General features: G+C 30.7%; 2 protein-coding genes across 5 annotated transcripts in view; one reads left to right on the top strand and one right to left on the bottom strand.

Annotated features, from left to right (window-relative positions):
* The window catches only part of LOC130806199 (protein trichome birefringence-like 42), an 8,902-nt gene extending 3,940 nt beyond the window's left edge, over positions 1 to 4,962 (top strand). The window contains exons 3-4 of the mRNA XM_057671192.1: positions 1,136 to 1,323; positions 4,356 to 4,962. Of these exons, the coding sequence (XP_057527175.1) occupies positions 1,136 to 1,323; positions 4,356 to 4,866 (699 nt within the window). The 3' untranslated portion in view covers positions 4,867 to 4,962. The remainder of the gene's footprint in view (positions 1 to 1,135; positions 1,324 to 4,355) is intronic.
* An 851-nt stretch (positions 4,963 to 5,813) lies between these two features.
* On the bottom strand, positions 5,814 to 12,483 carry LOC130806192 (pre-rRNA-processing protein ESF1). 4 transcript variants are annotated; one of them, XM_057671182.1, is made up of 9 exons: positions 12,264 to 12,483; positions 10,669 to 10,766; positions 10,074 to 10,545; positions 9,905 to 9,979; positions 8,907 to 9,295; positions 8,310 to 8,472; positions 7,832 to 7,960; positions 6,894 to 7,648; positions 5,814 to 6,364 (listed from the first exon to the last, which is right to left on the bottom strand). In XM_057671182.1, exons 3-9 carry the CDS (start codon positions 10,539 to 10,541, stop codon positions 6,031 to 6,033), a joined length of 2,313 nt encoding a protein of 770 aa, XP_057527165.1. In that variant the 5' UTR covers positions 10,542 to 10,545; positions 10,669 to 10,766; positions 12,264 to 12,483; the 3' UTR covers positions 5,814 to 6,030. The 4 variants fall into 4 exon arrangements, with proteins under 4 accessions (XP_057527165.1, XP_057527164.1, XP_057527162.1 ...); XM_057671181.1 differs by having other exon boundaries at positions 10,074 to 11,091; positions 12,264 to 12,482; XM_057671179.1 differs by having other exon boundaries at positions 10,074 to 10,766; positions 12,264 to 12,482.

Raw genomic sequence — 12,483 nt, 5'->3', positions numbered from 1 at the left:
TACTAATTTAATTTATTTATAGTTGGGATGTTCATCTCATATCGATGAATTAAGGATGATGTGCACACTTTATAAGTCAGTGGAGCCGGTCTACTTCACATTGTCATAACTCATATGGCTTTGGGATGCACGGATGGTATATTCTTGGCTTATGAAGTGTGAGCACCTCGTATTTTTCCCATAACATGCTGACATTCATAATAACTCTAGCCTAATATAAATTTATTCTTATATATAATATAATGTATATCATAATATAAAGAGTTAAATATATCAAATATTAGTTATATCGCTATATTGACATGCTTTTTAATCGATTTATTGACATAATTCAATGATAAATTCTTAAGTTAATATTTTGTTAATATTGGTGCTATATATGGAGTATTCGGTTTATAAATTATTTTAGTTCTAATTTAAAATTACATTATATATTTTATATTGGCTTCGCTCTATTAACGTAACAAATTAATTGCTCAAATATTCTATATTTCTTGTAATTTTTCTCCCTCATTTACCTAAAAATCTATAAAAACTTATAATACCACCTCACTTAAAATTTTGAATTCACCTCGTTTTAATTAATATTTATACATCAAACACTAAATGTTTATAGTACTTCTATTAGATTTTTAATTCTACACCTAACCCTTATAAGTATAATTTTTTTTGCTAAGTTTTTATTGATTAGTTACTTTCACACCCAAATAATTAGAGTTATATGAACATGATCATAAATATTGTAAAGTTATATTCCCTCCAATTCACTCTAAATGTCCTATTTAATTTTTCAACACTATTCATCAATCACTTTTATTATGTGCTTTGTTTTTTTAATAATTATAAGCTAAAACATAGTCAAGTGAAATCTTGTTTGATTCTTCTTATTGTAACTTTTATTATTATCAACTTTTTATAATTTTTACTCAAGCACAGTTAGAAATATTTAAGATTGAAAACGTACATTGACAAATATGTCAAAATCAAATAGAACATTTAAAGTGAATAAGAGGGGATATTTATTTGAACTGCATAATATTTTTATTCTCATTCCTACTATTTAAATTTTTTATTATCATTCTTACTTTTTAAAAATCAACGTAGGATAAAACGCATTTATTATTATATTTTTCAGGAAGAATATAATTTCACAGTAGAGTTTTTTTGGAGTCCATTTCTAGTAGAATTGAAGAAAAACCATGAAAGTGGGAAGAAAGTTCTTATTTTAGATAAACTCTCACCAAACTCAGAATTATGGGCTGGAGCTGATATTATGGTGTTTAATTCAGGCCATTGGTGGACTCAACTTGGAAAAAAGAAAGCGTAAGTATTGCATTCATTAACATATTAAATTCTTTTAATAATTCTATTATTTCAACTTTTTGTTAGGTAAATCTTGTATGAGACGTTCTCACAGTGAGACGATTTCATACAAAATGGGTCATAGGTAAAAAGAGATATTAAATATTCCGCTCTACGGGTTTTACTATATGATCATTTTATCCCGATCAGAATAAATTAAAGAGAACGATAGTAATTTTTAAGAAAAGTATGAGAACTTATGATATTTTATCATTTAGTGTGATAAATGTAATATTAATAAATAGAGATAAATTGTATAAAAAATATCTTAAAAAGTTTTTAAATAGAGAAATAATGAAGAAATGAGTAATAAGATAACCCCAAAAGTTTTTAAATAGATAACCCAAAATGAATAAAGCAAATTGAGTGTGACGCAAAGACTATTTTTCATTTGAGTCCGTTTTATAAAATTTACTACTTATATTTTTATTTTTATTATAATTCACACTCTTTTTAGCTTTAATTCTCATCTGTATATTTATCCTACATTTCTGTGAAAATATTATTTTTGTCCTTTTTCTTAGTATTCTCATAATAGATACTTATAGCAAATATGAGAGGGACAGGCAGGGCAGCAGTTGTATATACTTCTATTACCTGCACCTATTATTTCAGAAAATGGCATAAAACATGTGTCTTTGTCTTCATATTAAATTTTTAGGCACCTTCTTCCTTAAGAAACATTTTAAAGTTTTCATCTCAACCTAACGCACATGATAGCTATACTTGTATTCCATCTTAATCTTTTATTTTTTATACTTTTATTTTGAATAAATAGCGGAGAATTTAATTTAAATCTGCTTATATTTTGGTCAAAATTATTTAATTAAAATTTTTATATAACTAGAGAAAAATAACAATCAATTGAGTTCTCTAGGATCTATATGAATAGGATATATTATAATTTATTAAAGGTGATGAAAACTGAAAAAATAATACTTACTTTTTTCGTTTTATTTGATTTAAGTTACACGTCTTTTCAAAGGCGATGTGTGAATATTATTTTGTAGTTGTTATATCAAATGGTTTCAATAAATAAATGGATGAAAATAAAAGAATTCACAAATTTATAAATAAAATTAATAAAAAGTTATGAGGATTATTACCAAAAGAGAAAACATAGTAAAAATAATAAGACGAATAAAAAAATTAAGTATAATTATATGGCACAGAGTAAGAGTACTAAGTTGAAAGGAGTACCTATAGGCTATAAGAATGATAAATTAAATAATGGATCCTTTTTAATCTTATTTATTTATTTATTTATTTAAGCCAATGACTTAATTTGTTATCTACTACATGATCATACCATACTTCTTTTTATTTAAAAATATATGACCTTTTACCCATGAGAAATAAAACAATATATTATAATAGTGGGAGCACGTAGAGAAGTCAAGACATATTTATTTATTTATTTATATATTTATCTTTAGTAGATATAAGTCTATAATCATGATCCTTTTAAAGAATTATTTATTCATGGACAAAAATTTGGAATGCTAAATAAAATAAAATAAAAATAAGAAAAGAAATCATGAGCAAATTTTGTATGTACTTAGTCGTTCACACTATTTTAATGAGCATTAATTAACCTTATAAATATTAAAATAGTAAGTATTTTTACGTGTCAAATCTAATAAATTACAAACATTAAAAAATAGAAATACTATTATTATTAAATTAGTACGCACTAAAATAATACGGACTAAGTTTGTATAAGATTTTTTTTTAAATAAATAACGAAACAATTTTACTGTAGCATTTATAATACTCCTAACTTGTATACTTCATATATATTTCCTACCAACTGACACACCTGCTACCATAAAAGAAATTAATTATTGGAAGTGTTTAAAGACTAGTAAAAGTATGTAAGCTAAGGTAATGAATAATGATACATAAGTCAATCAATGAATATTATTTTACAAGAAATTTTGAATGCATCTTGCTAACTTAAAGTTTCTTGATGGAAGTTTGTTAATAAGGATATTATTTTATTTTTATTAATTAATAAAAATATATTAAAAACCTTAAAGTTATACAAAATTCAAAATGCTAGTATAAAGTTAATCAAATATTCATCAATATGTATGTGCTAAATCGACTTAATTATCATTATGATAGAGTGTATAAGGTAAATGGGATGTTAATAGTGAATTGGAGGGAGTATGAATTTTAATCATATAACAACGTCATAGTCTTAACAGATCCGGGTCCACATCTGATTATTGATCATTCCCATTTTTCTCTACAGATAAATCAGAAAGAACTTGGATCAGGATATAGAAGTATATATTGATTGTTTAAACCTAACTTGGCTTGCACTTTAAATTAGGTCCAATAAAATCACAATACTTTTTCATAGTTGGTAAATCAACAAAAATTCCTAATCAATAATTTATAAATCATCACGAAAAGACAAAAAAGAATAATAATAATAAAATAAATAAAATTAAAATAACAAAACTCTCATCCTATCAAATCCTAGCACACAAGTGTAATTTGTTAACTTCACAAATAACTGTTATTTAATAAGACATTTTCGTAAATCAATACCCCTCACTTTCACAATGTTAATTACATTTGTTTTTTTTTTTAAAATTTTTTTTAATACAATTTAAGCCTTAACATCTATAAAATATCACTCGATAAAATTTATTAAATATAATCGGAAGTTATCAAAATAAACCCAATTATATTAGAAAAATATTTTTTTGTTTATTTTCAAAATTTCTCTTCATGTATGAAATATTTTAAACGTAATCAGCAATATGAATCGTAAGGAATCGTAAGGGTATAAACTTTATGAGATATATTGATTGATAGTCTAAACCTAACTTTCACTTAACTTTGACTTAGATCCCCCGAAAAACAATTTTATGCTAAAAGATAACTTCTTTTCTTCAATGTGTTTAATACATCTTTGACCAACTCACCACTATTTATAGTATTAATCTCATACTTCATTAATAGAATACTTGTATTTTCAGATGGGAATTGTTCGAATACAAAGAGAAGCTAATAAAGGATATGCCACTACATATAGCATATAAAAGAGGCATGAAAACATGGGCAAAATGGATCCAAAAAAATGTGGATCCAAATAAAACATCCCTTTTCGTTAGGGGTGTTTCAGCTGAACACTTAGATAAACAAAGAAATCAATGGTGTTACACTAAAACTAAACCTATTATGGATGAATCCTACAAACCATTTTTCCCTAGCTCATTGATCAAATCTATTGAGGGTGTGATCAAAGGTATGGGCGAGTCGCGGGTTAAATATTTGAACATTACAAAATTATCTGAATATAGAATCGATGCACATCCCTCAATTTATAGGTATAAAGATTGGAAAATTCGGGCAAATACAGATATAAGTAATCTCACTTCGACTGCTGATTGTGGGCATTGGTGTCTTCCTGGCTTACCAGATACTTGGAATAGATTGTTATACGCTTCTCTTTACTTTGATATTTTAGCTGATGTATCTAACTCTTAGCTTAGATTTTTTAATAGAACAAAATTAGTATGATTGATTATGTATAATATTATGACTTTAGTATTGTTTTTATGAGTATCTAATTACTATTATTATTAATTAAGAAAGTAATTATTTTGATAAAAGTCAATGTTTTTAACTATATAATATAAGCTTTTATTTATCTATTCTCACACAATGTAATAAGCACTTCATGAAATGAAGTTGCAAATAAAGAAATGAGTTTTTTTCATAGATAAAATTTGAATTGGACGATAGATTGTTTATGGCTTGGCAAATGCATGTAGACCGTATAAAACATGGCGACGGCCAGGTTACAATTCCAAATAGATCTATTTTTAAAAAGTTAAAAAAAAATAAAAATCACAAAAATAAAAAATGGCGGCTATCCGGCTACAACTCCAGTCGTCGCCCCTGTTGGCTATGGTCCTAGATCATCGTCTCTGTTGGCGACAGCCTAGGACCATAGCTATTTGTTAAAAAAAATAAAAAATAGGCGGTAATTAACCTAGAGACATTAAAAAAATAAACAATTAATACAAATTGTCAAGATAGTTTTCAGGAATAATGTTGAGGGACATTACTAAAAATTAATATTAATTTTATTATTACCCAAATTATTATTGTCTATGGTTATTACTAATATTATTATTATCATAAAAAATTATAGTAAAATTATTCATTAAATTATATACGGTATTTACTGCCAAGGGTACATTGAAAACAATATATCATAATCAGATGAGTGGGAGTCATATAAGATATAACAGCGTTAGATTGATCGTCTAAACCTAACTATTTGAACATAAAATAGATGCACATGCACATCCCTCGATTTATACGTATTGGAAAATCCGGGCAAATAAAAATACACGTAATCTCATATCTACTGCTAATTGTGGGCATTAGTGTCTTCCTAGTACCAAAATACCTCTGTTTATTTCTCCAGAAATCAAGTAATATTATGAAGTACTAAATTGATTAAAAATAACAATAATACTACAGTATCTTGTAGTATTAGTATAGTAACTTAGTTAACTAGTTAAAACCCGAATCTTAGGCTCGAACATGACTAAATATTGGGGTTTCCGAAATACAATAATACAAAAACAAAATTTTTTTTTAGTAAAAAAAACATAAGCAAAAAAAAATCGAAGGAAATTCTCATTCGCTCTTCGAAGCTTTGCTCTTTTTCACTATCTTCCGATCTAACATTTCAAGCTTATGTTTCTTCCCGTTCACACTTGATCCATGTTTCATCTTATCGGTTTTTGTTTTACTGCTAATTGGCTTAGGAAGCAATTGTGACTTCAACTTGATGCCTTTCACAATCGAGGATAGCTCAAATTTCTCTTTTCGTGATTTCACTTGAGGATTTTCATCGTCTATAATGGAGTTATTTATGATCGGTTTAGATGGTTCCTCCGGCACTTTTTCTGCATCCCCATTTCTATTATTTTCATGTCGTTGAGCTAATTGACGGAAATAAGTTGCACTCCTGCAGTAAAAAGAATGGACAAATTTTAGTTAAGAAATAATAAAAACCTCTCTTGTATGATTAAGAGTGATGAGTATGACTAGGGGTGTTCAATGAGCTGAATATGGGCCGGGTTAAGCTTAAGCAAACATGGGACGGGTTGGATAAGAGTCCTTTAAGCTTTATATGAGCTTTACATGGGTTGGGCTTTGAAAGCCCAGCCCAGCACAACACGACCTTTTTTTCTCCCCATTGTCATTGTCATTTATGATCCATCAATTAATGCTATTTACAAAGAGCCGTTTCGACCTTCATTAAACCCTTTTATAGCCCACTTCAATTTAATTGTAGAGCCCGTTTTCGGACCAACCCATTTTCAACCCGACTCTTACAAAACCCTACTAAAAACAGGGCGGGTAAGGGCTCAAAATGGAGGATTGGCCCGTAGAACACCCTAGTCAAGACGTTATCAACGCTTCAAGTAAAATTAAAATTTAATTTCGTCTAGTTAATCACAAAACTACATAATTGGAGAGCTAAAACGGGATACCTTTTAAACTGAGGATCTGTTGGATCCAGAGCAAAACCAGGATTACTGAAAAGAGCCGAGAAACGAGGATCGTCATAATCAATTGTAGGTAACTTTTCTTCATCAATGGCTTCTTTATCTTTCTTCCCTTTTACCTTTGTCATCTTAATTTTGTAACCCTTCAAATTATTTTCTGCTCCCTTTTCATCCGCAAGTAATAGCTCAAGCTCTGCGGCGGTTGCTACTCTTGCTTCATCTTCCAAAGGTCTCTTTTCCTCTCTCATTTTCTTAATGCGAGTAGCCTTCTTGCTTTTGGCGGAAGGCTCGTCCTCAAAAAAGTCATCGGATTGATCTAAAGGCTCTTGATCACTCTCGTCACTCTCATCATCCGATGAATTCTTTGACCTGAACTTTCTAGCCTTCTTTTTCTCTTTCTTTTTTCTAAGATAAGCCTCCCAAACAGTTTCCGACCCTTTATCCTTCTTTTCAAGAATCTTCTTACTAATATCTTCGAGACCAGAGTTGAACGTGACCTCCATATCTTGGCCTTCATCTTCATCCTCCTCTGAATCGTTTCCGGACTGTAACAAGGCACGATACATCTCTGCCTTCTTGGCCTTAACTTTTGATTTCTTTGCCTTCTTATTTCCGTGATCTTGATCCTCCTCCTCACCCTCACCGTTATCACCATCACTATCATCACCACTCTCGTCCTCATCACTCTCACTCTCACTCTCATCGGAAGCCAAAAACTCTTTCAATTCCAATTCAGCTAGCTACAACAACGGAAAAAAAAATAAATAAATAAATAACAATAGGGAATTTCAATATTTTGGGTTACCGAGAGGTTTCGAAGTATTCTAAACGTAAATTGGTTCGACAAGGAACAAACACATAGATCACTTTGCTGAACAGATTCATATAATGCGCAGAAACCTTTGGATAATAGTTAAATTTACCTGTTTTTCATTAAAGTTCCGCCTCAATGTCTTCACACGATGGGGCTCATCATCATCCCAAGAAAGGGTTACATTGCTCTGCTGCAATGCCCGTGTTTGAAAGTCTAAACCCTCGTAATCAGATGGTGCCTGATATGAAGCCAAGCCAGAAGAGAAGGCAAAAGAACGAAAATATGATCAATCGCCATTACAAATAATGAAAACCAATATGAATCTACTCTCCAACCTTATTTGTGAGATAGTAATCTAATGAATAATCGTAACCTATGTTACTCGGACTCTTCATTTTGCTTCACGTACCCGTGTCCGAACCTTGATGTGCGGACATTGGTATGGCGCTTAGACATATTCAACGACATCAGTACCCAAGTCCAAGTAACATAGATCATGACATTGACAAATTGGACAACACAGGCAGGCATCGCATAAAACAACAATATCAGGTTCCCAATCTTGATAGTAGCACAAAATTAATTACCTCATTAGCAACATCCCGTGGTGGATGTGGAAATTTCATGGAATCGGGTATAAATCTCAGGTCCAAAACATTTGATGATCTTTCAAACTCAACTCCATCACAAGCTTTGTAAAGGTAATCTGCAGTAGCAATAGAGTCGCACTCTACCACAGCATAATAATACCTGCAAAACAACGAGAAAATACAATATTATGAGACAATAGCATAGACAGAAAGCAGCTTTGAAAACACTAGTATTTCTCAATTCTGAGCTTCATAAAGTGTTCCAAATTACACATTGGACGCATCTCACTAACGATATTATAGTTCTGGAGGCGGAAGCTAAGAAAAGAATGCAAAGGAAGAGATTGTGTTGATCACCAATAACTGGCATAGGCCACAAACAAAAAGGCCTTTCTTTTCTTCTTTAACTTCCTAAACAAAACTTATGAGGGAAAACTATGGCCAGATTCGGTGACTTCTATAATAAACTACATATCACTATCGTCCTTCCCCAGAAAATAAAAGGCACATTCAAAATCCATAACATGCAAAAGAATAAAACATCAAAACATGAAAACATCAAACAACCATATTAATAGTGCTATAATCACTCACCTAAGCTTACTTCTTTCATAAGCACGAAGTTTTGCAATATCTATTTCATCGTTGTCTTCTTCTTCACTACTATCTAACTCCTCGTCATCGTCATTGTCATCATCCTCATCGTCGTCGTCGTCATCATCATCATCATCACCATCATCCTCATCGTCGTCGTCATCATCATCATCATCATCCATCTTCTTGTCGTTTTCGTCAGCGTCATCTTTCTCTTCTACATCAACACAATCCTTCTTTTTCTTCTCGCCTTCCAACAATGCAACCGGACCACGAAGTGCTTCCTCTTCCATACGTTTCAGTCCAAATTCAGAGGGATATACTGCCACAGACTTAATTTGCCCACCTTTTGGAAGAAATGATCTCAACATCATAAATAGATCAACAGCCTACACAATACCATATTGTTGCCATGAGTAAAATTTTGTAATGTAGTTATATCAAAAGGCGAAATATATAAATAACAGTAGCGGCCCATTTGGTTAGTGGTATTAATAATGGTAATGAGAATGATTTATAGTGTAAAATTTCATCAAAAGTTTTATATCATTCCCATGGTAATGAAACTTTGATCACAAAAAAGTTTTTTTGTTTACAAATTTCCATTACCACCTAATACCACTTCTCCCAATGGTAATGCATTGGAATGAATTTTATGAAGAAAATGAGTTGATTGAACTTGGACAAAAATGGACATCAAGGTAACCAAGAGATTTTTAAACAGAATTACACTAGTTTTTCATTCCCATTACCACCGTTTATTACCACCTAGCAAACGGATTGTAAGTTCTTTCCTATCTGAAATTAGTTTCTCTAAACATTTCCACATATCAGCAATTTCTAGACACAGTCCTTGAACAAGATGGTTGTACACAGATTCGAAGTACATATGTTCCAACAAACGCAATCAAATTATCAAATAAAAAATAGCTTCAAATGCATAATCATTGTAAATAGTAATGCAATAGTACACACGGTTTAAATTTTCAACATTTTACCTTAACTTGATTCCAGTCCATGTTAACAACAGCCAATCTATGTGTTTCTTTATCAATTACTGGTACATTCTCCACCTATTCCAAACAATTAAGTAAATTCAAAAATTCAATCTAACATACAAATAGTACAGATTCCATTTAGAAACAAAAAACAAAATTCAAAACTAACCTCCTCAGAAACATCAGAATCATCATCAGCCATCATATCAGCATCATCCACCTCATCATCGGTCGTAGAATCCGAGTCGTCATCACTCTCCGACTTCAACTCGCCCGATTCACTGCTCGACTCGGGATCCGACAAACTCAAATCATCCTTACTCTTCTTCTTCTTCTTCTTTGTCTTCACTTCATCTTCTTCATCCTCCTTGTGATAATACATTTGTAAAGCATTATCGGTTTTATTTGTAAGTTTTCCTCGCTTATCAACCTTCGCCGAAGAAGTCGCAAAACGCTTATCGGTAAACACTTCATTAAATCGAGAATCGATTGAAACCTTGGAGACTCGTTTTGGAACTTTCTTGAATCTCGGATCAGTAAGAACCTTTGAAAACCTAGGATCATCAGTTACAGTCATCTCCTTATCCTTGCCAATTCCGATGTTGGTTCTGCTGACTTTCTTATCTTTTGATTTCATGTTTCTGAGAAGATTTTGGTGCAAAGAAGGAATTAAAATTGGATGATAGCAAAAACAAGTTTATGGTTTTGCTTTTCTAGTTGGCAATTACTGCTTAAACCCTAGAATTCACAAATTAATTCATAACCTATGTAGAACGCGATTGACAAATGTTTGCTTTTATAGTGTCCTCAATTATCTGTATCTATCTTGTAGCCGCAGGGACGGATCTAGGGTTCCAACTTCCTGGGGCACCAACATATGGATAAAATGTTGCAGAAATTTCAGTAGAATTTCGTTGTAAAATAAATAGTAAAATTTTTTTCATTCCTCAAATGACATGCACAAGCACAATTGAATAACAAGAAAAGAAACATCAATATTAAAACAAATCAAAATATGAATGATGAATTGGATAACAAGAAAAGAAAAAAAATATTAAAGCAGAAAATAAAAATACAAAAATAGTATTGAATAAAAGGATGAAAACATAACAAAAGATAAATGAGAGTAAAAGTTGCAATGTTTTTATTAATGGAATTGATGCAAGAGTCCATTGCAAATCATTAGCCTGTTACACCCACAAAAATTAAACCAAAAAATATCATAATTAATTAAACAGTACCAAAATATAATCATATCATAATTCATAATTCATAATAATAAAATATAAAAATAAAAGGGAAATTCTACATGATAACATCGAACTGAAACGCTAGTGATAACACTTTTGTAAGATTTTTCCACATGTTAGCATCCAGTATCCAGTTTATCCAGTTCATGCTTTAGTATTAGTCGTTGTCTTTATAATTCTTTAGTATTAGTCGTTGTCTTTATAATTTGTCCTAAACCATTTTTATGCTCAAATGTTTAATTTACCATTTTAGCATTTAATTAACCATTTGATTCATCAATGCTCTCAAATATTGTAACAATTTTGTTTTAATTTTACCCTAGTTAAGTATACATGTATAATGTATTAGTGGTTGAAATGCATATTTTGAACTTTATAATATTTTGAACTTTATAATCCTAGTTAAATCCTAGTTAAGTACATTAAGTAAACATTATGGCTTATGTTTAGTGCTTTAAGGCACATTTTGTTAAAAATGCCAACAATTTGAATGAAAACAAAATTGTTAAACATAACATTTGAGAGAGTTGATAAATTAAGCGGTGAATTAAACGTAAAACTGGTGAATTAAACATTTGAGTATAAAAATTGGTTTTGGTAAATTATAAAAACAACAATCAAGGTAGAAACGCCAAAATGGTGAATTAGACAAAAATTAACAAGAATTTAATGAAGAATGGAAGGCATAAACTGAATGCATGTGGAAAAATCTTTAGAAAATAATACCACTTGCGAATTATGGAATTTGGATGCTACCATTTGAAATTTTCCTAATAAAAAAATCGTAACACATGATTAATCTAATAAACTTCAACTACTCATCCCAGGAACTCAAAAAAAAAAAATCAAACTTGCTTGATTTTAAGTTTCTCATTTATTTGCTAAAATGTTCCAAACTTTCTCTAATAAAAATAATAACTTTAACTCTCCAAAAAAAAACCAGTTTCAAATGTGCATAATTTTCAATTTCTGACTTCAAAAAATCCAAACTTTTCCACTAAAAATCAAAACATTAAATTTCTAAAAATACCCATTTTGAAAATTTCTTTTTTGCACCCATATGTGGTAATAAGAATAAAATGATGGGAAAAGAGGAATAAGAAAAGTACCTGACGGTGACGATTCCGCGGCGAACTCCAGGTGAGGAGTGAGGACGGGACTCTAGTGAGGGGTGGATACTGGAGAGATGCCGGAAAGTAGGTACTGTTTGGCGGTTGTTGTGACCACCGTCCTCCGTCGTGGGTGGGGTGGGATGGGGTGCGTTGGGTTTAATTCTAGGGTTTAGGGAAATGGGAATTGAAATCTGAAACTAAAAGACTGAGACGCATA

The sequence above is a fragment of the Amaranthus tricolor genome, chromosome 2, assembly GCF_026212465.1.
Source record: "Amaranthus tricolor cultivar Red isolate AtriRed21 chromosome 2, ASM2621246v1, whole genome shotgun sequence".
NCBI lineage: Eukaryota > Viridiplantae > Streptophyta > Magnoliopsida > Caryophyllales > Amaranthaceae > Amaranthus > Amaranthus tricolor.
This window is presented reverse-complemented; position numbering and strand designations above follow the sequence as displayed.

Coding starts and splice junctions, on each gene's coding strand:
- LOC130806192 (XM_057671182.1), bottom strand. CDS start 10,541: ATGAAATCAAAAGATAAGAAAGTCAGCAGAACCAACATCGGAATTGGC. Junction 9,296..9,904: donor TGGACTGGAATCAAGTTAAG/GTAAAATGTTGA, acceptor GGTATTGTGTAG/GCTGTTGATCTATTTATGAT. Junction 8,473..8,906: donor TATGAAAGAAGTAAGCTTAG/GTGAGTGATTAT, acceptor GTTGTTTTGCAG/GTATTATTATGCTGTGGTAG.